This window comes from Balaenoptera acutorostrata, chromosome 18 (genome assembly GCF_949987535.1).
Source record: "Balaenoptera acutorostrata chromosome 18, mBalAcu1.1, whole genome shotgun sequence".
In the NCBI taxonomy this organism is placed as follows: Eukaryota; Metazoa; Chordata; class Mammalia; order Artiodactyla; family Balaenopteridae; genus Balaenoptera; species Balaenoptera acutorostrata.
The window spans coordinates 55,156,212-55,184,000 of NC_080081.1; the positions used below are offsets into that span (position 1 = coordinate 55,156,212).

Sequence of the window (27,789 nt, forward strand, 5' to 3'; positions counted from 1 at the left end):
CGGGGCACGGTGCGCGCGCGCGCGCGCGTGCGCCGCGTTGAAGTGCCCGGCACGTCGGGGCAGCAGGACAGAGCCCAGGGCGCGCGCGGAGCCTCCCAGTGTCCCGCTCCTGTGGCCGCAGCCATGACGGAGAACTCGGACAAAGTGCCCATCGCCCTGGTGGGACCCGACGAGGTTGAGTTTTGTAGCCCCCCGGTGAGTACCGCCTGGGAGTCCCAGACACGCGGGGCCCGTATCCCCTGTCCCGGGTCAGCGATTTGTGTCACCGAATTTGGGAGGTGGGAACAAATGTGGGCGCCCAAATGTGGGCTTGGGGTGGCGCCCCACGCGTGTGCGTGTGCAAGGGGCCTGGCATCCCCAGTCTGGTGTGAAGGGGAGGGTGGATAGGGAGGAAAGAGGGGGCGTCGGGTGGCAGGCGGAGACAGACCCGCGGGGCGATGGCCCTGCACCGCGAAGTTTGTTCAGCGCATATCCACTCCCGAGGACCAGGGACCCGCGGACGCAAGCGCGGCGAAAGGGGGCGCCCGGAGGAGCCCGGGGCGAGCTGTCCGCCACCCCCGACGCGCCGGGTCGCTGCGCGCGGACATGACAGTCCCTCTCCCGCCGGCCCGCAGGCGTACGCCACGGTGACCGTGAAGCCCACCAGCCCCGCGCGGTTGCTCCAGGTCGGAGCCGTGGTCCTCATTTCGGGGGCGGCGCTGCTGCTCTTCGGGGCCATCGGGGCCTTCTACTTCTGGAAGGGGAGCGACAATCACGTAAGTCCGGAGGGCGGCTGGCGGCTTGCGGGCACGAGTCAGGGTGCGCGAGGCCGGGAGGGGCGCGGGGCCTGGGGGCGCGCGGGATGGCGGGGTCCTCTCTGTCACTCGCGTGTCCCCTCCTAGGGGGCGCCAGAGCGGCCCCCTCGCTCCAGCTGATGCTTTCCCCTCGGGGCCTCGGGCCTCCCGGGTACCTTCTCCCTTCTTCCATCCAAATCCACGATGCGGCTTCCCACTCACGGGCAACTTTGCGGAAAAGCCAGTCAGGGCTTTACAGGAAGATGTTAGAGTAGCGGGGAAATACAGTGGACGGTTCCAAGAAAGCTCTTTTTGGCCCATCCCAGCCTGGCGTCTCCACTAAGCAGTTGAGTGACCATGGGTAAAGCACATCTCCTCCGGCCTCGCTTTACTCATCCTTAGGAAAGAAATGGAACTAAGCCCTCTCCCAGCTGAGAAAGGCTGTGAATTTAAGAACCTGGGACAAAGACAGTGGAGGAATATTCAGACCCAATAAGGGGACGAATTTGACCTCTCAGTAGCTCTCTCTCTCTCCCTCCCTCCCTCCCTTCCTCCCTCTCCCTTCTGTCTTCTCTCTCTCTCTCTCTCTCTCTCTCTCTCTCTCTCTCTCTCTCCCTCTCTCTCTCCCCATCTTTTAATGCCCCCTTCTCTCATGCAGTAAGGGGGGGAAAAAAAAAAGATCTAGCTTCCTTAAAGATGGCAAATGTCTTTAAAAATCACTTCTGGCCTGGTCACATGTGATTTAATGGTAAATGTTTTACTAACTGCTGTCCTACTTTCTTTGTATGCAACTATTTATTTTAAAGCTCAGTTGGCTCTCAAGGAATATAAAAAGTGTTTCTGACCCAACTAAACAAAATACCCGTGTTTTTGTTAAATACTCTGAATTTTGTTCACCTATGTAAAGGGAGGCATTTTATCTTGATGACCATTGCCAGGCTTGGTATAAGTATTTCAACTAATGGAAAAGAATTCCATCTCCAGGGTGCACACAAAGGGCTGTTTCTTAATCACTACCCTCAGAGGACCTGTGACTGCTGTTTCCCGTTTCTCTCCCACCATGAAATTCAAAGCATGAACGAATTCCAGTACTTAGAGAAAATGGTGCTGAAAGCAATTCAACCATTTTACACATCACATCTTCTGCAGTCACTGCATAATTTGTATTTTTAACTCAAATGCCTAACGTAGATAAGCATGCCATTTAGCACTGAGTCTGTTTTAGAGACTATATCAAATTTACAAGCATCGATTTGTAAGATCAGAATTGCACAGTATTTTGTGTATATTTGAAAAGTGCCTTAATCTATTTGTATATTTTAAATATAGAAGCTGGGCCAGATGCTCACATTTGAAAGCAGCATATCTGAACATGAGAACGATGTCAGTATCTCCAACTCCATTAATAGCAGGGTTTAGATTGTCATCCTTGGGAAATTGTACCATCTTCGAATGTAAATGTTACCTTTTAGATGACAAAACTTCAATGGTATAGGTCCTTTGGGTACAAAAATAGCTTTGCTTTTTTTTGGGGGGGGGTAAAGATTTTGGTCCTGATATGTATTAAAATGAACACCATTTGGCATTTAATTATTCAAGGCAAACACAGCTAACTGACAAGCTTCTAGAAAGAGAGATTGAAAGATCACCCTGAATGAGCAGGGCCTGCTTTTATCATAACTTGTACTTTACTGCAAGATGGATGGTTGGTTCAAGAGAGCAGTATTAAATTCTAAAACTACAGAGGAATAGTGAATCACATTTTATTGCCAACAATCAAAGTTATCCCTGTCTCTTATAGAGGCAGGAAAATGAAGAAAATCGTGGTAGGTTTTTTTTTGTTTTTTGTTTTTTAACTCCCAAACTATTCCATGCTGATCCATATTACTTAAGTCTGAAAAACAAATCACAAAATACTAAATAGAGTAAATTTGGCACCATTTATGCATAGCACAGGCACTGGTCTGCTTTCCCTGAATACAAACGTAAATGGCCCAAACAAAACATAATCAAGTCTCTGTCAAACTGAAAGGCATCCCCAACCAAATGGACTACCCACTCTTCGCGGATTATCCACGCCTCTGCTCCTCTATATTGGTTTATAGAGGAGAACCAGCAGTAATTTACCTCCTTTGCCTTTCATATGGGTAAATCCCCTTAGGACAGGTTTACTGGAAATCAGCTAGAGAACTCTGAAGCATTGGAGTGCTAATAATCAGGGGACAAGCGACTGGGCTCAAATATTGAGGCCGTGCTTCATCCACATTATTGTAAATGGAACAAGGCATTGAAATATGGGAAACTCCCACCAATATGAGATAACTGACAACCCTACCCCGTGGGATGAGGGGATGAGATCATTGCTTGGGGCCTTTATTCTCAGCCTGATTTTTCAAGACATTGTCCCAAACATGATGTAATTATCTTATGAACCCAGGCTTTATTAGAAACTCATTAGCAAATCTCCTTGGCTGTAAAGGCACCATATTGAGCAGAATATTGGCACATAATAAACCTTCTTTGTGCTTGGATAGAAATAGCCTTAGGTGCTAACAGCTCCATCAGTTTAGAGCAGATAATGTGATTACTGCTCCACCAACAGAGCCACTTTCTGAGCTCAGGGCCCAGTACTTTGGAAATAACTTCCGACTTTTTACCGCCCCCCAACCCAAGGCACTTCAGGAGGGCACAAACCTCCATTGCTGCCCCCATGCAGACAGTGTACTGCTTATGAAAGCCGGGCTGCAGCTGTATTACAAAGGATGCCTCGTTAGGGAGCTTTTGCTGGCGGGGATTTGGCGAAGGGTGGTAGAGGAAAGTGAAATTAGGATAACAAGCCACAGTTCTAGTGTTACGATCTTGTCTCCTTAAGACCCGCTAAGAATTTGGAAACACTTACTTAAATTTAGGATTGCTTGAGTAGTAAAAAGCTTATGTGCAATGCTTAAAAAAAAAAAAAAAAAAGAGCCTCTTGTCTCATGAGTGAAGGAAGGACACTCATGCCAGCAGAAACTCACATGCGCGTTGTCTGCCATGTGCCCTTTGACAGCCAAAATTAGTTCAAGTGAACAGGGGCTGCTCAGAGAGCGCAGGGGCAGAACAGAGCCCGCTTTCTGAGCTTTACCTGCAGAAAGCCCTGGCTCAGCCAAAGAAAACAGGTTTCCCCAAATTGGCTGATGGTGAGGACCGCCTGAGTTGGAAAGTGAAAACAGATTGGTGGGCTCTGCTCCCGCCCCCCTAAATCAGAACCCCTAGAAGTGGTTCTTATGATCAGGTGAGCTGTGGAGACAGTGTCCTGCAGGAATCGAAGTTCATCAGAAGGAGGGAAGGAGGGGCATTGAGAACGTGGCTGAACTGCACGCCGGCATTTTCTCTTCCATTGACCGAGGGTTGTTACCTAAAAGGGTACACGCTAACAAAGCCGTTTCTACGTCTCTGCTGATAAAATAAAATCGCACTCTGTGGGTCTTGCAATAATGAGTTTTCTACAAGTAATGATCCAATAACAACAGATACTTTTCCCAGGGTTTGTCCATGCTGCGGTCAGCCATTCCTCATAACGAGGGAGAAAATCAGACTTGAATTGAATCTGAGCTCTTTGCAGTTCTGACCTACTGACCTGACACTAAGTAGCAAGTGTCTTTCATCAATTCCCATTCCTTCCCCTTAAAAGATTTTATAGCTTATATATCATATAAGAGATATATTATATATCATATATAACATATAGATATATACATATATATACCTTGAAGGAAAAGGAAGAAAAGAGAAGAAAAGGAACCCACCTACTACCCCATGACACAGAGAATGTTCTAGAACAGCAGCATACTGAGCAGGAGCTGCGTGTGAATTACTTTTTAAACTATTGTCCTTACCAGATGTCTAAACTAAGAGAGCCCTTTGGATCATCTAATTTCGTGGTACACTGTAAAAAAAATTTCTAATGGCGGAATTTTAAACAAGATGTTACTCAGAAATCCAACACATAAAACAGATCAGAAGCAGAGCTGCTTTGGTTAAACTGCGTGGGACTGGGGCTTGGGGTGGATAAAGGAGCCTCGCAGTCACACCTGCTCTGCTCCCCTCACCTCTGGACCACCTCCGTGAAGCCCCAGAACTCTAAGGACATAAATGAAAATCACCTCTGAGGTCCCACTTCGTTGTTTTACACTCAAGGCAACTCCCAAGACCCAGGGGTAAGGGGTGTGGCCACCTGTTTTTCTGATTCCTGGGCCAGTGCTCTTGGACAATGCCAAGCCTCCCTCCCTTCTCCCCACACGTCTCATAACATAATGCCTTATGATGCCATGTCTGTCCCATAGAGTCATTAAAATGAGTACCTCTTATTCTGAGCTGAAACAGATGTGCACATTGACCTTGCTCTCTGTAAATGCTACTCTATCTCAGGCGTATCCTAGTCCTGTCTGCAGTTCTTACTGTATACCACACTCCACGCCAAATCTTGACTGAAGGACTTAAAAAGAATACCTTCAAAGTGAGGTGCCACTGCAGATTTGTTCAGGTAACAGCCCAGTGAACCCTCTGCCTCCTCAATTTCCATTTATCCATCAACGGGTCTTAACTCTGGCTGCAGAGTAGAACTGACCTTTAGAAAAAGAAAGATCTATGCTCACACCCCATCCCCACAGGCTCTGATTTGATCAGTCCAGTGGGGGGAACCTAAGCATGGTAGCTGGAGATTCTACTAAGATGCTTCTACATGCAGCCAGGATTGCAAATCACTGAGCTATTTGATTTAGTATCAGAGACTATCAAAAGTTTTACTTTTAAGATATTTTTTAAGAAATCATGTATTAAGTGATTGGTCTATGAATAAGGTCCTCACAGATAACGAAGATAATCATCCTTGCCATTAAGGATGATTCAGTGTATCTCTGAGAAATAGGAAAGCTACTTTATATACTGCAGACCTAAAGATAAGCCCTGAATTGCTCTAATAAGGGAGGCATCACTAACTCTGATGTTCTCTTCCAGATTTACAATGTCCATTATACCATGAGTATCAATGGGAAATTACAAGATGGGTCAATGGAAATAGATGCTGGGAACAACTTGGAGACCTTTAAAATGGGAAGTGGAGCTGAAGAAGCGATTGAAGTTAATGATTTCCAGAATGTAAGTATATTTTGTGCATTTAGGGAGTTGAACCAGGCAAGCCTGGGAGACTTCTCATTCAGGGAGAAGGAGCACCTCTCACACACATCCAAATGGGAACTGTTCTTTTTGGCAGCCATGGTACCGCTAACCCACCTGCGCCGTGCAGCATATTCTCTCTGAGAAAGGACCACTCTGTGTCCTTTACATTTTCAAAATGAAAAAGCAACACCTCAGCATTGAAAAAAAACAAGTTCTTAGAACTATACAAAGTCTTGGAAGAGGGACTTCCCTGGTGGCACAGTGGTTAAGAATGCACCTGCCAATGCAGGGGACATGGGTTCGAGTCCTGGTCCGGGAAGATCCCACATGCCGCGGAGCAACTAGGCCCGTGAGCCACAACTACTGAGCCTGCGCTCTAGAGCCCGCGAGCCACAGCTTCTGAGCCTGCACACCTAGAGCCCATGCTCCACAACAAGAGAAGCCACCACAATGAGAAGCCCGCACACCACAACAAAAAGTAGCCCCTGCTCACCGCAACTAGAGAAAGCCCGTGCGCAGCAATGAAGACCCAACGCAGCCAAAAATTAATTAATTTTTTTAAAAACTTAAAAAAAAAAGTTTTGGCAGAAAGACTTGCGAGAGCTATTTCTTTCCAAGCAGCTTTCTTAGCACAGTGAATAAAACGCTCAAGCTCCTCTAGAACATTGCAAAGTCTGAAAGTGGCACTTGTCAAGAGGAGGGAAACATTAATGACCTAATAATCTCATCAACAACAGGTGGGATCTATTTATACATGTTTCTCAATTCTTCAGATTTCCTGTTTAATCCAGGAAATGAGCATGGAGAAATTCCCCTAGTGTATCATCTGCTTTCTGACTATGGCCTATTACAGATGAAACCTTCGAGTCTCCTTTGAAAAGGGCACACATGTTTGTTTTCAAAAATTCAATTTACAGGCAGTTGGAGACATTAAGCCATGCATTGATGCTTCAGTGGACATCTGCGAACCAAAGTGTCGCTGCAGGCCTCCTCTCTGGATGGCCACCATAAATATCTTACTCTCTTTCATGTTCTGAGATGAGAAAGAGGCATCACTGTTTGTGCTCTCCTGTTAAATCTGTAGATGGAGTCGGTGAGACTTCATGAAAAAAGGCTCTTGAAAACAATGTCTCTTCTGATAGTTTATTGGCCTACAAACATCTCATCGACCTGTCTTCCACTGACTGATGAGAAAAACTAGAGATGCTTTTCATTCGAATGAAAGAACTCCCCTTGTTGATACCCAAACACACTTCACAAGCCCTTTTGAATAACAAACAGATGCTAACCTCAGAGTCCGGCTGATGTTACACATTATTTGATGATGACAAGGACTGGCTGTGTTCAGCGTGGGCTCTGCCCCGGGACCAAGCTCTGCAGCCCCGTGTGTGCGTGGCTGCATTTCGCTTAGTCACAGCTTTGCAGATGGTTCTGGTCAAGGCACAGGGATAATTTCTCTGGACCTATTAAAGACTTTTACTGCAAGACCCAGGACAAGGTAAAAGGCATTTTTTTCTTTGCACTGCCCAATATAAAATTATAAAATGTGACTCCCACGCATGCTTTATTCATCCAACCCAGAACAAAATTGAATACCTAGAATGTGCCGTAATATCGAGATATGCAAAGGTAGCTATGCAGTTAAATAAGAAAAGATCCATCTCTCTCAAGATGTGCATGTATCAGGAATATCCTTTTAAAATAGTTAATCCTGGGCTTCCCTGGTGGCGCAGTGGTTAAGAATCCGCCTGCCAATGCAGGGGACACGGGTTCGAGCCCTGGTCTGAGAAGATCCCACATGCCACGGAGCAGCTAAGCCTGAGAGCCACAACTACGGAGCCCACGTGCCACAACTACTGAAGCCCGCACGCCTGGAGCCCATGCTCTGCAACAAGTCCCTGCAATGAGAAGCCTGCGCACCGCAACGAAGAGTAGCCCCCGCTCACCGCAACTAGAGAAAGCCCACGAGCAGCAAGGAAGATGCAATGCAGCCAAAAATAAATAAATTTATTTAAAAAAAAATCTAATCCCAAACCTATATTTCTGTTTTATAATCCTTTGGTTCTAATAATGGTATTGATTGTATTTTGTTCTCAGAGGCCAATGGGGCCACACATATTTTATAAACTGATCAATTCTCTTTGATAGCTTCCACATTTCTCTAAGTCAGAACTGGTGAGTAGAACATTTTTTTGATGGATAGAACCTGTTATGGGTTTAAATAAGCCCAGACTTTTGAAAACCCATGAATCAGCCACTATGGTACCTGCAGTATTACTTTCTCCTGTATTACAAACTGTCAGTCAAATTCAGGAAGCGTTATTGGAGCCCACTGTGTGCAAGGGATGGTGCGAAGCATGGAGGATGCAAAGATGACTGACACTTGTCCCCTCCCTCAAGGACCTTACAGTCCGGGTCCAGGAGGCGGACATCCACACAGAAGTGGCTTCAGGTCAGGCTGGGAAACACGCTGCCACGGAGCTATGAACAGAAACGTGGAGCCATCGAGGAGGAGGAGGCCATCGCTGCCAGTTAGGGGATGGAGCAGGTTTTACAGGGGTGGCAATGAAGCCGAATCCAGTCTCTGAATCCCAGCACTGAATTAATTTTTGGAGACAGAGTTTTGGGTGAAGTAGAAAAGAATAGCTTTATTGCTTTGCCAGGCAAAGGGGGCCACAGTGGGCTAATGCCCTCAGAACTGTGTGTCCCAACCTGGAGGAGGGAGTGAGGAGTTTATAGTAATGGTTCAAAGAGGGTGTGATCAGCTCGTGGACATTCTTCTGATGGGTTGGTGGTGAGGTAAGTGGGAGTCAGCATCATCAACCTTCCGGTTCCAACTGGTCTGGGGTCTACAGCCTTGTGGGCAGCACACAGTTAACTTCTCCCACCTGGAGGGGGTTTCAGTATCTGCAGAACAGCTCAAAGATATTGTTGTGTGTATCCCTTGATGGGGAACCAGGACCCTGCCCCAAGGCTGCACTATTGTTTCTTGACTGTTCCTCCCTGGTGTCTGCATCCCTTCCCTTCCTTAATTAGCAACTGTTTGAACCTGCGCATTGGAACTCAGGGAAGATCCTGGAGGCTGAATGATGCCTATTTCCTGTAACCAAAGAAATAGGGGACACAGAAAGGCTTTTGTGCCCAGGAGCCCCACAGGGTCCTGCTCATTATCAGCAACAGTTGAATCAGGTCTGGAAGAATGGAAGAAGAATTTTGACCGGCAGAGAAGCAGGGGCAGGGCTTTCCAGGCCCAGGGAAGACTATGCAATACCTGTGCTCAGGTCTGCTCCCAAGTTCTAAGTAGCCCGGGAGGTGGGGAAGACGAGAAAATGGAGTTGCAGATGGGGCCAGAGTAGGAAAGTTTCTGAATTGTAAGTGAACAGCCTTCTCCGCTAACCCCACCAAGACTGTAGTAGAGCCAATGGAAAAAAAGAGCCCCCTGAGAGGGAATTAGCACTGAACAAAGGGCTCCAGGCTCTACACTGTTAGAGAAAAAGTTGTTCAGGACACTTGTTAAAGAAGGTGAGGCAGACTTCATTCAAGGCAGGCTACTACAGTGGGGTTTTGTAGTAGGAGAGAGAGAGTGGGCTCAGCCCCGAATACAATAAGGAAAAGTGGGGATTTATAGCCAAGGAGCAGGGTGGGGTGTTGGTGGATGGAAAATTACTAAGAGATTCTTTGCTAAACTGACCTAACAGGATTTTTGCTACAGGCAGGTCAAGGAGATTAGATATCCAGGTTGATCAGACCAAGGCTGACTCAGCAGGATTCTTGCTAAAACTGGAATAAACGGGCCAAGACAGAGCCCAAGGTTGGGGCCTAGTAAACAGAGGGCTCAGAGGAACCTGACTAGAGTTAGGTCAGGAGAGTCTTTGTCAATACCCTGTGGAACACAGAAGCTAGGTTTGTTGATAATGTATGAGTTACTTTCTAGAAAGTTATACCCTCAATAGCATTAGTGATGTTGGTTTAAGCCAACCCTCTCAGACCTAATGACCCATTTATATAACAAAAATCCTGGTTAGAGATTAAGATAGAATAAACTGATATATACAGATTTTCACTATACAATTCTTTTGACTTTGTGTATATTTGAAATTTTTAATTTAAAAAGCTGGGAAAAGGAAAAAAAAGTGGGAAGATGGGAAAGGATAGCACAACCTACCTGGTAGGTAAGTAGGTTATTGGTTTCAAGAATCAGTATGTCTCCCAACTATAACATAAAGAAAAAATAAATTGAAAGTAATTTACAATAAAATTTGGACTTGAGCCTGATGTACTTGAAAACATCATAAAAGTCATATGCTTGGGTCACCGTCTGTGCCACAGCCTAAAATGCAGATTGACCTAAGTGTGTGTTGACAAATTAAATACCAGGTAATCTTCTCAAACAGTAAACGAAGGTACCATTTTCTCTCCATTTGCACAATAATTCCATTCCTAGGAAATTGGTTGTACATTAAGACTATACCAAAAATCACTCTTTTATATGTAAAACAGTGTTATGTTCTAGGCACAGATGCTTACAATCAGGTGTTTCGCCCAGGGCTCTGGGTGGTTCGTTCTTCAGGGCCCCCCCGAGCTGGTTGGGACCCGACACCCCTGGACCCCGCCCAACAAAAGTCCAGAGAGCCCCCAGTTTTTGTAACAATAAAAAACTCCCTCAAAAGTTTCTAAATCGCCCCCCTGGGGAAAGGACCCCTTGCCCTCCTTGGAAACTTCTGGTTTAAGCCACAGAAATAAACGAGATCCCATAGAAAGAAAAAAATTGTGCAGCTAACATGAGATTAGCCGACTCGATAAAAGGATGTTAGATCACTGGGACCCTCACTCATTACCTTTTTAGCAAACTTCTTCATTATCACCAGCTTCTAAGGTCTTGTTTGTTTGCAAAAGCAGGATATTTTCTTGCCTTTCCCTTCCCTCTGTTTAATCTCTTAACATGTCTGGCTGCTTGATATGGATTTGTAGCTAGACAGAGTGGTTAATAAGTGTGAACTCCTTCCCACAGGGCCCATCCCTATGGGGTTTCGGTTTTCTGTGCAGCCTGTAGACTGTCAGAACTAACTCAATACATACTAGACTCACATTCAGGGCTGTGAATCCTTCCAGAGTGTCAGTTCTCTCCCTAGGGATATGGTAGTAGCTCTATGGTGTTTCCTCCCTGGCATCTCAGATTCAAAGGCTATGAGGGTTTGAAGTTAAGAGAACATATCACATAGGGGGGCAGTAATCCCCCTCCCCTGCCTTCTGTTTTTCAAACCATGTGCCCTAGATTTACAAGTAGAATAAGAACAGCAGACCTTCCAGAGATAGCATGGTGGAGAGCAGTGGTTCACCAAGTGTGTTCATTAGGCCACCAGCAGCAGCAGCACCTGAGTGCTTGTTAGAAATACACAGTTTAGCCCCCACTCCAGACCTCCTGAATCAGAAACTCTCGGGGAGGGGACCAACACGGTATTTTATTTAACAAGTCCTCCAGGTGATTGGAATACAAGGGAAAATTTGTGAGCCACTAGTACAGAAGAAACTTGGGTCCAGAGGCTGTGTCTTAGTCCCTTGAGGCTGCTATAACAAATTGCCATAGACTGAGTGACTCTTAAACAACAGAAATTTGTTTCTCATAGTTCTGGAGGCTGCAAAGTCCAAGCCTAAGGTGCCGGCAGTTTGCGTGTCTAGTGAGGGTCTTGCTTTCTGGCTCACCGACAGCTGTCTTCTCACTATGTCCTCACATGGCAGAAGGGGGAAGGAGCTCTCTGGGAAAAGGGCACTAATCCCATTCATGAGGGCTCCACCCTCATGACCTCATCACTTCCCAAAGGCCCACTTCTGGGTACCATCACATGGGGGGTTAGGTTTCAACATAGGAATGTGGGGGGGGACACAGACATTCAGTGCATAGCAGGCTGTTTCAGTTATTTTAAAACTTTGTTACCCTGAACAAGTTTCTTTCTCCCTAAACTGGTGGTCCTCAGCTCCAGCTGTACATTATAAACACACGGGGAGCTTTTAAGCATGCCAGTGTCTGGGCATGGCCCCAGGCCAATTAAATGGGAATCTCTGAGGAGAGGCCCAGGCCTCTGTGTTTTTAAACTCTCTCCAGGTGATTTTGGTGCAGAGTCGAGACCCTCTGCAGTAAGCCTGGAGTCCGTCCTCTGTAAAGGGGGGTCATGCCGCCACCTCTGTCTAGGTGAGAGGTGACACTGGGAGGAATTAGTGACATGTGTTACATGTGTATGTGGCCAATCAGGCCGCAAGACGAATAACGAGAAGCTTCAGGAACAAGGAGCATTTCCTTCTCTTCTCCAGCCTGTCACCCACCCCGTTTTGCAGGGCTCCTGGCTCTGAGATTCCATATGGTGTAACCGTCCGTGAATATCCTCAAGCATGAATGACGTTTGACTTCGTTCTTTATTTAAGAGGGCTGACTCCTGAGCCAGGCCCCTAGGATTATAAAGGCTTTTCTTCTTCCCGCTCCTTGGTGTTGACGTTAGAACAAGTTCTGTATCTTCCTGACATTTGTCTCCATTCAACAGAAGATTGATCAGTTGAGATGTTCAGATTTGTGTTGGTATCTACATTATTATGGCATAAAATTTGTAGGTCTTTAATAATGCTTTTGGCCACTCGCTAGTCATGAAATTAACCAGCAGAGTGAAAGTAAACACTCTTGGGTCAGAACATACCGTTATGCCTGATGAGCTCCGCGGGCAGAGTCAGTGCCCAGCTGTCAGCCAAGACTGGAGCCTTGTGGCTGAGGTTTCCCTTGAGGCTGTTCCCTAGGCAGAGGAGGAGACACTGTTTATATCTCACAGGGGACAAAAACAAAACGTCCAAGTCCTTGGATAAGGTCTAGGAGCAAAATTCAGTTCCCAGTGTTATAGAAAGCTACTATTTACTCTGGGCTCAGCAACTTAGGAAAAATCCGAACTGATGGAATTAATTAATTGGACCAGCACCTTTTGAGAACCTTTGTGGGAACACCAAACAAACAAAAACAAAAAAGAAAACATTCAGATTGATCTCAAACTTAGACCTGAGTAGGGAGGTGACACTCACAAGGAGCAAGGGCCCTGAGAACTAAGTGCCAAATGAGGGATGAAGATGGGAGGGCTTTCAGGGAGTCAGAGGGAGGGAAGCCCTCTTAGCCTGGGATGGTCAGAGAAAGCTGCGTAGGAAAGATGGCATTTCATCTGAGCTTGGGGGGATGGATGGAGCAATTAACAGCTCTGTCTCAGCTTGAAGGCAGCCCCTGGCAGGGGCCTCCCCATCACACAGTATAAAGTACAATCCCCTGTCATGCCTATCTCTGCACTCTGCTTTATTTTTCTCCATAGCACTTAACGCCACCTGACTTTATCTCTGTTTTTTTATTTTTGGTAAATAACACTAAAAGATAAGCTCCATGGGGGCAGAGACTCCATCCGTTTTGTTCATCCCTGTACCCAGGACCTGGAACGGTGCCTAGCTTGCAGTAGACACTCAGTACACTGAATAAATGAACGGATGGATAGATGGATGGATGAGCTTTTGTTTCCTAGGGCATCACAGGAATCCGTTTTGCTGGAGGAGAGAAGTGCTACATCAAAGCGCAGGTGAAGGCTCAAGTTCCTGAGGTGGGCACCATGACCAAGCAGAGCATCTCCTCTGAACTGGTGGGTACCAGCCTGCTCCACACGGCAAGGGCTTTGGGCAGACATTGAAGGTACAATCCTTTCTGTCTCTAGTTCCTGGATAGGTTCATGACCAGAACATAAGCTCTCTTTCTTCTCTGCCAAAGGAACTTAGTTATTTTGGTCCTACTCATTGGTTCCAAGTGATCATTCTTACATGATGTAGTATAATTGGAGGTTTTGGAAAACCAGATTTTAAAGTACATAAAGGGGATTGGTCATGACATGGCCCTTATTTGCCTGATGTTAGGGAACTATCTGATCAGTGATTAAGACAACCTAAAGGGGACTTTCCTGGTGGTGCAGTGGTTTAGAATCTGCCTTCCAATGCAGGGGACACAGGTTTGATCCCTGGTGCAGGGAACTAGATCATGCATGCCGCAACAAAGAGTTTGCATGCCACAACTAAGCAGCCCACCTGCTGCAACTAAGATCCAGCGCAAGCAAAAAAATTTTTTTTTTAAATGACAACTTAAAGGACTTCATGGGCTTCCCTGGTGGCTCAGTGGTTGGGAATCTGACTGCCAATGCAGGGGACACGGGTTCGAGCCCGGGTCAGGGAGGATCCCACCTGCCACGGAGCAACGAAGTCCGTGAGCCACAGCTGCTGAGCCTGCGCTCTGGAACCCGCGAGCCACAACTACTGAGCCCACATGCCGCAACTGCTGAGGCCCGCGCGCCTAGAGCCCATGCTCTGCAACAAGAGAAGCCACCGCAATGAGAAGCCCGCACACCGCAACGAAGAGTAGCCCCCGCTGGCCGCAGCTAGAGAAAGCCCATGGGCAGCAATGAAGACCCAACGCAGGCAAAAATAAATAAATAAATAGATAATTTTTTTTAAAAAATAAAGGACTTCACGTGTTAGGATCTTTTCATTAAAGGGGCCTCAGGAGCCTCAAGCCTCACTCCAGCCTCAGCGCCACTCAGCAGGGGGATTTCCTCCTGAAAATTCACCACAGCTGATCGCTCAGCCTCTGCTGGAAAGCAGCGACAGGGCGCTCCTTCCCTGTGTGTCAGGCGACTTCATGGGAGGTAGTTCTAATTGTTTTGCCCTACGCTGAGCTGAGTGACTCCCTCTGCTATTTCTTCCCACTGGTTCAAGTTCAGCCCAAGGAGGCTACTCAACATATATCGAATTCCTTTCCTATGTGTCAGGCTTGTGAGGTGCTTTAAACATAGTTCATCCATTTATTGTTAATAGCTTGCCTTTGAGCTTGGTTTTATAAAAATTTATGTTAAGAATTGCACACAGAGTTCTAAAGATACATTTAACAATAATACCTTACACTTATTTGGTGCTTTAGGGCTTACGAAGTAGCCGCATTCGTTCTCAGCTTGCATTTGAGTTGTGGCAGGGTAGGGTGGGGAAAAAAATGGACTTTGGAAAATGTGGGTTCAAATCCCAGCTCTGACACTTGCTATGGATGTGGCTTCAACTCTTTGAGCCTCAGATTTGTCACCTACAAACTACAGTGTGCACCCTGTCCCCATGGCCCTGAACTCGATAGATAATGAATAGATGGCTGCTGCTTTAATTCTTAATTTTATTATGATCACCTTTGATTTTTCCAGTATCCCCGAGAGGGAGATACATCAGGCATCAGCTCCCTCAAGGCAGCTAAGGAAAAATAAGAATAAGCAAAAGTGCCTGGAAACTGCCCGATTGTTTGCTCTCCTAGGAGCAGCCCCAGGTGTCTCAAAACAAGAGCTAAAACCAACCCATGAGTTTTTAAAGTTGGCTCTCATGTCCTCAGTATATCCTCTACTCCCAGTTTCCCCAACCATTCATCCTGTGAGATAGGTTCCAGCCCTTCATCCCTCTCGTGATTCTCCTCTGATCATGATCTGGTTTGTTCCCCTTGAGCTGTGCCCTTCAGAACACAAGTGTGGACCCACTAGTACAGAGTCTAAAAATGAGACGGAGACCGCCTGTGTTCTGACCTTGAACATCCCTTATTGCATTACCTTTTTTTTTTAATGGTCCTATCACTCAGTTTCTGTTATGAAGCCTTTAGTGAACTAATAACTCTTGACATTTCCCCGATGAGTGGATATAAAGAACCAACTTCTCAGCCATAGCCGACCGAGATCTTATCATAAGTTTGCAGTACATTTTCTGATTTTTTTAAAAACAAGGTGGTTTTTTCTCTGATTTTTTTTTTTTTTTTTTGGCTGCGTTGGGTCTTCATTGCTGCACGCGGGCTTTCTGTAGTTGCGGCGAGCAGAGGCTACTCTTCGTTATGGTGCGTGGGCTTCTCATTGCAGTGGCTTCTCTTGTTGCAGAGCATGGGTTCTAGGTGCGCAGGCTTCAGTAGTTGTGGCTCATGTGCTCAGTAGTTGTGGCACACGGGCTTAGTTGCTCCGCAGCATGTGGGATCTTCCCGGACCAGGTATCGAATCCGTGTCCCCTGCATTGGCAGGCAGATTCTTAACCATTTCGCCACCAGGGAAGTCCCTTTCTCTGATTTTTAAAAACAATACTTTGTCATTGTAGAAAGTTGGGAAATACATAAAAGAATACAGAAGAAAATCACCCACAATCGCATAATCCACAGATAGCTAATGTTAATGTTTTGGTGGATTTTCTCCATGTGCAGATGTGTGTGATATTCTTTTCATAATTGAAGTTATACTGCTGTACATTCTTATTATTTTCACTTAACTTTAGGTCTTCTAAAATGTAGATTATAATGGATGTATTGTATGTCATCATATGATTATAATTTTAAAAGTCTTTTGTTCTTGAATACAGGTATCTTCAATTTTCCATTTTTCAAATAATAATAATAATTCAAAATAATTTTTTGAATACAGATATAATTCACTGTGGTGAATAGTTTTGTATTTAAATCTTTGCCTCTGATTCTTTTCTTAGGCCATAGAGGTGAATGCTTTTTCTTGTGTTTTGGTTGTTTATAGGGTGTGTGGTGGATTCTCTGGTGGACAAAACCAAATTCAGGCAACGTGTTTGTGGGAATTAGGAATGTGCTTGGCTGTCAGTAGCAGAACATTACACTTAGAGTGACTTAGGCAAATAAAGACTTTTCTCCATAGTAAGTACTGTGGAAGTAGGCAGCCCCAGACATTGGCTCCGTGGCCAGCATCTCTGATTTTTTCGTCCTTTCCTTCCAGCTCTAAACATCAACTGCACAGTCAAGTAAGGAAGGCAGGAAGACGCTGAGTAGTGCCGACCATGTTTTCCCTTAACTCGGGAAAAGCCAGACGCCTTCTCAGCCCCGCAACACACTTTAGCATGGATCGCATTGTCTAGAGCTGGTCACATGGGCACCTCTAGCTGCCAGGGAGTCTGAGAAAGCAGGTGTCTCCCCTGGGGCCAGCACATTGCTGCCACCAACAAAAGCAGGATTGTGTTGCAAAGAAAGGGAGGGAGGGAGGAAGGAGATGGGGTCAGCAGCTGAAAGTACGTGCCATACACTTGTTATTTAACATCCCTAGCTTGTAGGTTGTGCACACTTGCATTCTTCCTATCACCCCATTCTGTGCCCACACACTTTAGATTGTGATGGGGTAGATTTATGCACCACTAGCTCTCATACATTTTTCATCAGTTTTGTATAACTTTTATTTATTTTTTTAAAAATTTATTTTATTTTATTTTTGGCTACATTGGGTCTTCGTTGCTGCGCTCGGGCTCTCTCTAGTTGCGGCGAGCGGGGGCTACTCTTCATGGCGGTGCGCGGGCTTCTCATTGAGGTGGCTTCTCTTGTTGCGGAGCACGGGCTCTAGGCACTCGGGCTTCAGTAGTTGCAGCGTGTGGGCTCAGTAGTTGTGGCTCGCGGGCTCTAGAGTGCAGGCTCAGTAGTTGTGGCGCACGGGCTTAGCTGCTCCGCGGCATGTGGGATCTTCCCAGACCAGGGCTCGAACCCGTGTCCCCTGCATTGGCAGGCGGATTCTTAACCACTGCACCACCAGGGAAGCCCAGTTCTGTATAACTTTTAAAAACTCCTATAGCCAAAGAACATTCATCTCCTGGATGGAGCCATTTAATGTAAGGTAAATAACTGCATTACCTGAGTGTTAACCACCTCCAATAACTTTAACTTGTTTTAATGCCTCCAGAAGCCTGAGGGAGAAAGCATAAATGAAGTGCTGCTTTAAGCTAAAAAATAAGAAAACATTTTAATTTCTCCAACCTATTGCAAACTAATAAATACATGAAAGGAGCAACCTGGCAATATAAATTTGTCTCCTGGGTTATCAAACTATTCTCAGCATCTCGCTGTAGAAGAAAACTCAGCGTTTAGCTTTGAAATCTCAGTGGTGTGCTTGATGCAAAGAACATCTGAAATATGTTTTGTTATAGCTGGGAAATGTAGAAATGGTTTATGTTAAATACTACTTTGAACTGAAGACATTAAAGAACCATTTGCTGGCTTTTTCCATTGTGGTTTGGAAGTGGCAGGACAAGCCCCCAAAGGACTTTCACTTCACACGAAGGGCTCCTCTATCCTTTATCAGATTCCAGAGTCTGTTCAGTTGCTTTTCCTTTAAAACATCTTTGATCAAAAACATCAGATTAACCTAAATCTCAAAGTTGACATCAAGTAATTTTCACTTCCACTCAGGACGCTCATATTCACACATTCGAGTTATCCAAAGGCAGGATGGCATGAGGGGTGTGGAATATTGTGAAAAGAGCTACAGAGAGAAGAGATTAGAACTTCAGAGTGTGTGTGTGTGTGTGCACGCACGCGTGCAAATGCGAATGCGCACACATATACACAGAGAATTCTCATTAAGTTTTCTTTTAAATTTTATTGAAGTATAGTTGATTTACAATGTTTTGTTAACTTCTGCTGTACAGCAAAGTGAATTAGTTGTACAGATATATATTCTTTTTCATATTCTTTTCCATTATGGTTTATCACAGTATATTGAATATAGTTCCCTGTGCTATACAGTAGGACCCTGTTGTTTATCCATCCTATATATACTAGTTTGCATCTGCTAATCCCAAACTCATTAAGTTTTTATAGGGCGAGATAATCTTTTACCAACACATGAATCTTAATATGCAGCATGTTCCACTGTCCTCTTTGTTCAGTGCCTTTCATTTTCACTTACTTACAGGAAGGCAAGATCATGCCTGTTAAATATGAAGAAAATTCTCTCATCTGGGTGGCTGTAGACCAGCCCGTGAAGGACAACAGCTTCTTGAGTTCTAAAATCTTAGAACTCTGTGGCAACCTTCCTATTTTCTGGCTTAAACCAACCTATCCAAAAGGTAACATTTTAAATTCTTTTGACCCTGCTTGGAATTCTCCCTGCCCTGGTGAGGTTCCTGTGAGCCCCTGCACAGGCCCAAGCATGTGACAAGGAAGATGAATCCGGGTGCACATCGCAGTGTCACAGTAATTGGCATGAGAGATCAAAGGGGAGGGAAAGGACAGCCGTGAATGTCACAGGGCAGGGCCAGAGCAGCGGGGTAACAGGAAGCAGGTGGGCCCAGAACACCTCTGCCTTACCTGCGGATTTTATTTATGACACTCCCACTGCTTCCGCTCTGCCCCTAATCTCTGTTGTTTGCACTTTGCAATTTTACATTTTTTTTATTCCTAAAGCAGAGAATCAGGGGTCTAAGAAGCTGTTATACCACCGAATCCTTATTATGGCCAAACCTTGAATTATGGGGCAGCCCAAAGCAGCTGTGGGTATAGGCTGAGATTCCTTAAGTTCAAGGCTCGAGGGTCCACTTCCAAGTCCGGGGAAAATAAATGAAGGGCCCCTGGGGTTCAGAGCTAGGTTGGAGCACCCTGTGGGCTGTTTCCGGGTGGAGAAGGGCAGCTGACGAGCTCTGCAGGCCAGGCTCTTTCCCTGGATTTTGTGTGTCTCCAGGGCTGCTCTCTTGATTTCCATCCCAGTCACCCCACTGGCCTCCCAGAGTCCTACTTTGTAGCTCTGGCTCAAGCGGAGGGAAAAGGCCCCTCTCCTAGCACAGCCTAGATAGGCTATGTTCTCAGAAAGATTATGTTGAACGCAAAGAGAGAGCAGCTTGGAAATAAAGAAAACACAGGAATTAAAACCACCAGACTTAGGAGAGGGGGACGAGCAGTTACTATTTAACGGGTGCAGGTTTCAGTTTTGCAAGATGAAAAATGTTCAGGAGATAGATGGTGATGATGTTAGCAGAGCCATGTGACTGTATTTAATGCCACTTAACTGTACACTTAAAAATGGTTAGAATGGTAAGTTTTATATATATTTTACCACAATTGGAAAAAACAGGGACTTCCCTGGCCGTCCAGTGCTTAAGACTCTGCGCTTCCAATGCAGGGAGCGTGGGTTCGATCCCTGGTTGGGGAACTGAGATCCCACATGCCGCGCACAATGTGGCCAAAAATTTAAAACACACACACACACACACACACACACACACACACACACACACACTCCAGGCTTCTGATTCTGCCATGGCTAACTTATTCCTACAGTTCACAAGTCTTATTCAGTTCCAAAGCTTGGATAAGACGGTTACTTTTTAGCCCAGGCAAAGCAAATAGGATGCAATTTATAAGCTGCTGGCAGTGGCTGACTGGAAGAGTGGGTTGAGAATTCCAAGGCTACACGCAGGCTCAGTGAGAAGGAATCCTCTGAGCGGTGTCTGCCACAACCCTAGGGGCTGGCAAATGGACCATGGCTTTTGCCATCCTAGGTCTTGCCCCAGCGGGTGGTCGCAACTCAATTCTCTGGCCATTTACAAGTTCTGGCTCTCAGTTCCCCACTTGCCTCCACGTGGAATGGGCCTTCTTGCCTTCCACCACCCAGGAACTCCTTCTCCAATACCTTGTCACCTTTTCCAGTCAAGGACAAAAGTCTCCGACTCTGCTACATGTGGACCTCTCTCTGATCACTTTCTGTTTGAGGACATGCTTCTTACCCAGAAAGTTCATTCATGTATTCATTCATTCATTCAACAAACATTTATTGACACGTTTATTATATGCCATTTACTTGTTCTAGGCACCTGGAATGCGCTGATGAACAGAAGAGACAAGAATCCATGCCCCCCAGGAGCTTTACGTTGTAGCTAAAGGGAGACAGTACATAAACACTAAACTAAAATAAGAAAATCGTATGGTATGATCCAAGGTGCTATGGAAAAAGAGCAGGGCAAGAGGTCTGGGGGTGGGGTTGGGAAGATAGTGCTCTTGGCAGTGCTGGGATGACTGATAAAATGAGAACCTTCACCCTCTGGGAAGGAGCTTGTTTCCTACATCCAAGATGTGACTTGGTCCCTCACAGCTAACAGCATGACCAAATCTTTTTTTTTTTTTTTGCCACACCGTGCAGCATGCGGGATCTTAGTTCCCCAACCAGGGATCAAACCTGTGCCCCCTGCATTGGGAGCACAGGGTCTTAACTACTTGGACTGCCAGGGAAATCCCATGAGCACATCTTAAGTATTCAATTATGTATCATTAAGTATTAATTACACATCTTAAGTATTCAGTCATCACACCATCCATCCAAGAATTACACACATTACATACAACACCAGAAAAGTAGAAACCACCTAAATGCCCCCAGATTTGAAAAGGATTAAATAAGTGTTGGTGTAGTCATAGGATGGAATATCATAGACATTAAAAGTGAGGCAATTTTTTTTCCAGTCTCATAAATGCAGTCATATTTTACGATAAAGTCAACAAAATGAAACACTCCCTGAGGATGCCTGGCTTCCTGCCACCTAATTCTAATAAAAGCCTCCCAGCTCCAGGGTCCAGCAACCCCTGCCCTTGGATCTTTACGCTGGCAGGTCGTGTCATGTAGCTGTATCATCAGAGACCCTGGGAATGACGCTGTACAAGGTCAGAGGAAAGCGGGGAGTGGGGTGGGAGCTGAGGTCTGCTGATCTCGGGCTGTGTACCAGGCACCGTACTGTGCTAGAGCTTTACATCTTGTCCTCGTTTAATCTTTGCCAACAACTGTCCAGCTAACTAGTAATATTCCCATTTTATAGATGAATAAACTAAGGTTCAGAGATTGAATCACTCTCCTGAGGTCATTGTTAGTTAAAACAAGTGGAGTTGCTAAAAAAAAAAAAAGGAGTGAAGTTGAGGTTTGAATCCAGGTTTCCCTGATGCCTCTCCAGCCCTGCCTCAGAAACCAAGAAGCTATATCCGTGGAAGCTATCCACGGCTGGACGCACATGCATGCCCTCACAGATAACGTAGCATCATATCATCATCATCACCTAACGTTTGAGGGCTTACTATATGACAAACACTATGCTAAAACCCTTAGAAACAAATTCTCATGAACTCTATTACTATCCTCTGAATTAGATACTATTATTATCCCCATTTTAATGAAGAAGAAACTGAGACTCAGAGAGATGCCAAAGCCACCCTGTGTGGTCCTCTCTCCATTCTTGTTACTCGGCAGCCATCAGTCCTGCTGCAGGACCCATGAGGCATCGTGGAGAATGAGGGCAGTGGGCTGGAAGCCAGAGAAGTTCACGTTCGACCCTCTTCTCTGCCACCCCTTCTGTGATCTCGGCCAAGTCACTTGGTCTTTCCGAGCCTTGTTGCCCTTTTGTATAAAAGTATCTGCTTATTCTATCCCAAATGATTTTTAAAAGAATCAACCAAGATAATAGTAAATCCCCTGAAAACTGTAAAGCTTTATACATATATAGTAAATTCATGAGGAATGTGTAGGGCTGCAAGTAACAGAATAGCAGACCAACAGTGGTTTCAACAAATACGGGTTGACTTTTTTCATACAGCCAGAAGTCTGGAGGTAGGTTTTTGGCAGTATCGTCAACTCTCTTTCTAGCTTACCATCTGCTAAGTGAGGCATGCTGACTTGTCATCCTTGTGCCTATCACTTCTGGTCACATAACCCAGATGTCACATCTACATTCAAGGAAGGCAGACGAGATGGAGGAAGCTGTATCTGTCCCCTTTTACCAAGAAAGCAAAAGCTTTCCCAGAAACTGCACTAGCATATTCTGCTTATGTGTCATCTGGCCATTCCTAATTGCAAGGGAGGCTAGGGAAATAAGTGCTATTTTACTTTCTCAGCCCCTAAGTAGAGGCAGGCAAAGAAAAAGGGAACTGAGAATGGATTTTGTCAGTTATCTTACAACACCTGCCTCAGTTAGTAGTATAAACCAAATTCTGATTGTCTGATGTTTAACTACTAACCCAAGACTGTGAAACATGCTTTATTCTTGTGAAAATCATTAATACAAATTTAGATAGGATCTGGTCGTATGTGTTTTAATATCCTTTTCTTATGTTTTTCACCCTGATAAACACAGAATTTCCTTAATTATTCAAATAAAGGAATTAACTTACAGCAAGTTGTTGTTTTTTTTTTTTTTTGGCAGAAATCCAGAGAGAAAGAAGAGAATTGGTAAGAAAAATTGTTACAACGATGACCACAAGAAGATTACGCAGTGGTCCACGGGGCAACCCAGGGCCTGGAAGACCAAATAATGAAACCAGACCCAGTGTTCAAGAGGATTCAGAGCCCCTCAATCCGGACAACCCTTACCACGTGTGTACTGGCGTTTGTATGACGGGTTCAGATGACTGCACTAAACCCAGCACTGAAGCGGTGATATTTCTGCCAGAGATTTCAAATAAGCATCTAGTATTCAACTGAGACTTCTACTCAATTATTTAAAAAAATACATCTTAATTTGTTTGTTGCAGGGTTTATAAATGAGGGTAACAACACTTCAGCATTGCTTCTGTAGTGTAAAATCCTGATTGGTTGTACTCCTTGTTCAAAGTTGTTTTCTGTGCTCTCCTTTTTTGAGTCACAGGCAAATTTATAAAGACAAATTCATATCAGGAATTTGATTATTTAAAAATATTTCCAAGAGTGTGCCCTGCAGGCAACACACAGGATGAAAGTATTCTCTATCCCCCTTTACATCCACTTTATTCATCCATTCAACAGACATTGGTTGAGGACCTGCTCTTTTCCAGGCCCTGTGCACACAGACAGGAGTAACTTCTGCCCTTGAGGGCACTCAGTCCATTTGGGAGACAGACTCACATACGGGGATCAAACACTTTAGACAGAAACCTCGAGAACTGGTGTTTGTAAGGATGACACCAACACGCTAAAAACTTCTCAAATCTTCAATGAAATGTAGTTTTACCATTACTATACTTTGCAGGGAGTGAAAGTAGAAAAATAGGTACTTAGGTGTAACTAGTGTTTTAATTGAAAAAATAATACATGCATGTATTTTTTTTAAAACAGTATAAAAATGTATACAAGGAAAAGTGAGTTTCCCTTCTACCACAGACACCCTCCCCTGAGCAACCTGTTAACAATGGCTATTTGCCCAGTTCCTTTGTATAAGTGTACACACACACACAGACACACACATTTTTAACACAGAAGAGCATACACAACTTCCACTTGGCTGTCTTTTCAGTTACAATACAGTATTTTGGAAATTTTTTGTATCTCCTATGTGGATCCACCGCATTCATTTTAATGGCACCATTATATTCCATTGTGTGGATAAATGTACAGAAATTGAACTAGTTCTGCTTTGGTGGGCATGTAAATTATTTTCCTCGAATACCATTTTTTTTTTAACTTTTTATTTTATTTATTTGGCTGCGTTGGGTCTTCATTGCTGCATGGAGTCTTCCTCTAGTTGTGGCGAGTGGGGGCTACTCTTTGTTGTGGTGCACGGGCTTCTCACTGCGGTGGCTTCTCTTGTAGTGGAGCATGGGCTCTAGGCGTGTGGGCTTCAGTAGCTGTGGCATGCGGGCTCAGTAGTTGTGGCGCACGGGCTTAGTTGCTCCACAGCATGTGGGATCTTCCCGGACCAGGGCTGTAACCCGTGTCCCCTGCATTGGCAGGCGGATTCTTAACCAATGCGCCACCAGAGAAGTCCCTCTCAAATACTGTTAATAAGATACACCTTGTACATGCTTCATAGGGTATGGGAAGGAGTAAATGAGGTAATGCAGGTGAAGCTCTTAGCACAGTGCTGGGCGCATAGTAAGCACTACCTTACTCCATGTTAGCTATTAGTCTATACCTCTTGTACACTGTAGGAGTATATCTTTAGCACAAATACTGACACATGGGTCTGCTGGGTCAAAGAATTTTATATTTTAATGGAGGACACTAAATTGTCTTCCGGGGAATTACAGCAGCTACATGTCTTCAAATGGTAATGAAAGGCCTAATTTATTATCAAACTTTTAAAAAGTCTTGGGTGTAAAACTGTATCTCCTGGTTGTCTTTATCTTGCCAGTCTTTAATTATGTGTAAGATTGAGCATCTTTTCATACACAGAGAAGCCATTTGTACATTTTCTTTCCTCGTTTCATGTGTTGCAAATATATTTTCTAGTTTACCATTTCAGACTAATATATTTTCGAAAGATTTACAGCAAAAAAGTATTTTTTTTAAGTAACCCAAGGCTTTCCAGAAAATTCAGGACAGCACAGTACTTCATTCCCTAAAGCTCAAATAATAATAAAGAAATAAAATCTGGGACTTCCCTGGTGGTGCAGTGGTTAAGAATCCCGCTGCCAATGCAGGGGACACAAGTAATCCTTCCCTGGTCCAGGAAGATCCCACATGCCGTGCAGCAATTAAGCCCGTGCGCCACAGCTACTGAGCCTGCGCTCTAGAGCCCTCAAGCCACAACTACTGAGCTCGCGTGCTGCAACTACTGAGGCCCATGCGCCTAGAGCCCATGCTCCGCAACAAGAGAAGCCACTGCAATGAGAAGCCCGCGCACCACAAGGAAAAGGGGCCCCCGCCCGCCCCAACTAGAGAAAGCCCGCGCGTAGCAACGAAGACCCAACGCAGACAAAAAAAAAAAAAAAAAAACTGAATAGGCAAACAGAAAACTTAATATAGTTCATGCTCCAGGTAGCTGGCCTAGCTGCATCTGGTTCTAGGGATGAGGGCATCAGCCCCTCCACAGAAGGGCAGGATGTGACTTTGCCCTGCTTTCAGGCTTAAGTGATCCATATTCTTGAAAAACTTCCACTGATAACAGTTTCCTTTCTTACGTGTTGAACTTTAAGCAGGAACACCTTCCCCGTGATCTCAGTCCTTCACATATCCCTTTAAGGAAATATCTCAGGGCAAGAACCTGAGATTTCTGCCAACTTTTTAATCCTAACAAACTTTTGTTGAACCCTCAGGTGAGGAAATGCCTCAACCAACAGGCTTTTTGACTACTCCTGCCCTGGAAGAGTCAGCGACAATTAATTAATGAAGCAGTTTTAAATCTTGCTGTCCCAGACGAACCTATTTCAAGAGATAAGGGGGAAAAAATGTCTAAAGGGAACATTCTAAAGGGGAGAGTCTAAAGAATTTTTTTTTAAATGGTGTTAAGAGAGTAAGACAAATACTTTGACGACAAAATCTGAACATAGGCTGTGTCAGATGGTGTTAATGAATTGTTAGTTTTGTGAGGTGTGATAATGGCAGTGTGGTGCAGGAAAACACTATCTTATTTTGGAGAGACATTCTAATGTATTTATGGGTGAAATGTCACAATGCCCTCAAGTCTCTTTAAATTTACTTCAGAATTTAAAATACTTAAAAAAAATCAAATTTGACAAAAGGTTGGCAATTGTCAAATCTAGATGTTCGGTGCACAATTTTCTCCACTTTCCAATACGTTGGAAATTTCTCATAATAGAAAGCACCCCCTCACACACACACACAGCAAAAAAAGTTGAATAAAGACTTTTTAAAAAGTATATCAGAAAGGTTGCTTAAGTTCACTGAGCTCAAGCCTAACCCATGTTGGTGCTGCATCTCCCCAAGTTGTTCTTCCAGGAAAGAGGCTTAAATTGAACAAAGAAGTTACGTGAATGATAAGGGCTTTTTGCCAGTGTAATTCAATGCCATAGTAAAGAGGATATGGACTCTTTACCCCTAGAAATCCATGAAAAGGAAAACCAGGTATTACATAACTTGGCAGGGGCACGTTTCTTCCAGTTCCGTGATCTCTCCAGCAGTGAAAATAGGGTCCTGTAGGTGACTTTTACTTCGATACGAGTTTGTATTTCTGTAACTATAGTGATGGCACATAGAAACTAGAAGATAAAGTTTAAGGTCCTGAATCTTTACACACCGTATGGTGCCTTTTTCTGAGTGTTACAGACCCTTATGCTGACATGAAGGCAGAAGCTAAATGACTTGGCAGTGTTCTCAGCCAGTGCAAGTGGAAGAGCAATCTGGTGTTAGCCTGGATCAATGAGTTTCAAAATGTGCTCCCCAGAGCCCTGGAAGCCATTACTACAAGAAGGCACCAGGGTGCCTCAGCAGTGGCAGAAATGCTACTTTTGAATCACGCTCCCTGTTTTCCTATTTAAAACAAATTGAGTCACTAGTGAGTGGTAACCATGGCTCACTTAAGGCATGGAGAAACTTCACCATAACATTAAAAAAACAAAAAAAAACTAAACCTTCCTGCCAGTGACAGATTAGGTAGGACAGAAGTTCCTTGATGTTAGAAGGATTTCTGAATTATAAGGTTTAAAGATTGAAAACTCCTTACAGAAAATAATGCTGATTTCTGGTAGCAGTGAGACATTCAGGACCTTATTTTAAAATAACGTGGATGCTATAAACTTCTCATTATGAAGGAAACACAAATAATTCTCTTTTATTTCACAGCAGCAGGAAGGAGAAGGCATGACATTCGACCCTAGATTGGATCATGAAGGAATCTGCTGTATAGAATGCAGGCGGAGCTACACCCACTGCCAGAAGATCTGTGAACCACTGGGGGGCTATTATCCATGGCCTTATAATTACCAGGGTTGCCGTTCAGCCTGTAGAGTTGTCATGCCATGTAGCTGGTGGGTGGCCCGCATCTTGGGCATGGTGTGAAATCACTTCATATACCAGGTGCTGTAAAGAATTAACTCCAGAAACAACCAAAGTTTGAGGCATCTTGATGCTGAAGGGACCACAAAGTATTTTATATTCCATCTGAGCAATGTTATTCGAGACACTTAACAGAATATTTTTGAACTGCTTTACAGAACTTTATCCAGAATTGCAAATGTACTGAAGGGGTAGTTTAAGTCTAAAATATCATCATAATTCTTTTATTACTTGCTATTTTTTGCTTTTCTTTGCCAGTAAGGCCTGCTTTTAAGACTTCCTTACCAAGCTATTTTGAAATAATCATGAAAAATTATTTACAA

General features: G+C 44.6%; 1 protein-coding gene across 2 annotated transcripts; it reads left to right on the forward strand.

The window, feature by feature from the left end:
* Window positions 1-62: 62 nt before the first annotated feature.
* On the forward strand, window positions 63-27,789 carry CNMD (chondromodulin). 2 transcript variants are annotated; one of them, XM_057533116.1, is made up of 7 exons: window positions 63-195; window positions 615-755; window positions 5,772-5,912; window positions 13,475-13,588; window positions 18,698-18,851; window positions 22,962-23,131; window positions 27,254-27,789. In XM_057533116.1, the coding sequence occupies exons 1-7, from the start codon at window positions 124-126 to the stop codon at window positions 27,467-27,469; spliced, it is 1,008 nt and encodes a 335-aa protein (XP_057389099.1). In that variant the 5' UTR covers window positions 63-123; the 3' UTR covers window positions 27,470-27,789. The 2 variants fall into 2 exon arrangements, with proteins under 2 accessions (XP_057389099.1, XP_057389100.1); XM_057533117.1 differs by having other exon boundaries at window positions 27,257-27,789.